Raw genomic sequence first — 1,038 nt, 5'->3', positions numbered from 1 at the left:
TTAATTAATAAGTGAATTCCATATGATAATTTTTTTTTTTTTTTGAGATGAAGTCTCACTCTGTCACCCAGGCTGGAGTGCAGTGGCGTGATCTTGGATTACTGCAACCTCCCCCTCCAAGGTTTAAGTGATTCTCCTGCCTCAGCCTCCAAAGTAGCTGGGAATACAGGCATGTGCCAGCATGCCTGGCTAAGTTTGTTGTTGTTGCTTTTTTTTTTGTATTTTCAGTAGAGATGGTGTTTCATCATGTTGGCCAGGTTGGTCTCCAATGCCTGACCTCAAATGATCCACCCACCTCGGCTTCCCAAAGTGCTGGGATGACAGGCATGAGCCGTAATATTTTAGTAGGTGGCCCAAAACTGACTGTTGTTTCTCTTTTTAATTATTAAACATACCAAAAATAATGAAAAGAGTAAATTTCAAATGTCTCACTATAAAAAATGTTAGGTAAGTGGGGTGATAGATGGGTTAATGTGCTTGATTTAATCAATCCACCTTGTATACAGACATCACATCACACTGTACACCATAAACATATACAATAATGCATCCATCAAAAATAACAATAAAAACTGAAAAAATATTAAACATACCTTGGAATCCTGATACTATCTGGACGACATCTTCATATACCATTAGAGTGGCAGAGCGTTCTGGAAGCAGGCCAAGGCTCAGAGAAGAAAATACTGCAGGAAAAATAAATGGATAGAAGGGGATTTTATATTTACTTTTAAGTGCCCACTCTAATTTTTGGGATACTTTGCAGTTTTTGTATTTTCTGATTTCAAATCAATTAATAAGATTAATTTTTAATTAGATTAGCAACAGATCTTCAAAATGCTACAAGTGTATTGCAATGTCTCATATAACAATTACTTGCCCTATAATGGTCAACTTTTTTCATTTGTTAGAAGTTTTCTTTTTTTTTTCCTTTTTTCCGAGACAGAGTCTCGCTCTGTCGCCCAGGCTGGAATGCAGTGGCGCGATCTCAGCTCACTCTAACCTCCGCCTCCCGGGTTCAAGTGATTCTCCTGCCTC

At 38.1% G+C, this 1,038-nt stretch overlaps 1 protein-coding gene across 1 annotated transcript in view; it reads right to left on the bottom strand.

Annotated features, from left to right (window-relative positions):
- The window catches only part of FAM171A1 (family with sequence similarity 171, member A1), a 73,923-nt gene that overhangs the window by 64,886 nt on the left and 7,999 nt on the right, over positions 1-1,038 (bottom strand). The window contains exon 2 of the mRNA XM_011968111.1: positions 594-686. Coding sequence (XP_011823501.1) covers positions 594-636 — 43 coding nt within the window. The 5' untranslated portion in view covers positions 637-686. The remainder of the gene's footprint in view (positions 1-593; positions 687-1,038) is intronic.

Source organism: Mandrillus leucophaeus, unplaced genomic scaffold (genome assembly GCF_000951045.1).
Source record: "Mandrillus leucophaeus isolate KB7577 unplaced genomic scaffold, Mleu.le_1.0 Scaffold83, whole genome shotgun sequence".
In the NCBI taxonomy this organism is placed as follows: Eukaryota; Metazoa; Chordata; class Mammalia; order Primates; family Cercopithecidae; genus Mandrillus; species Mandrillus leucophaeus.
This window is presented reverse-complemented; position numbering and strand designations above follow the sequence as displayed.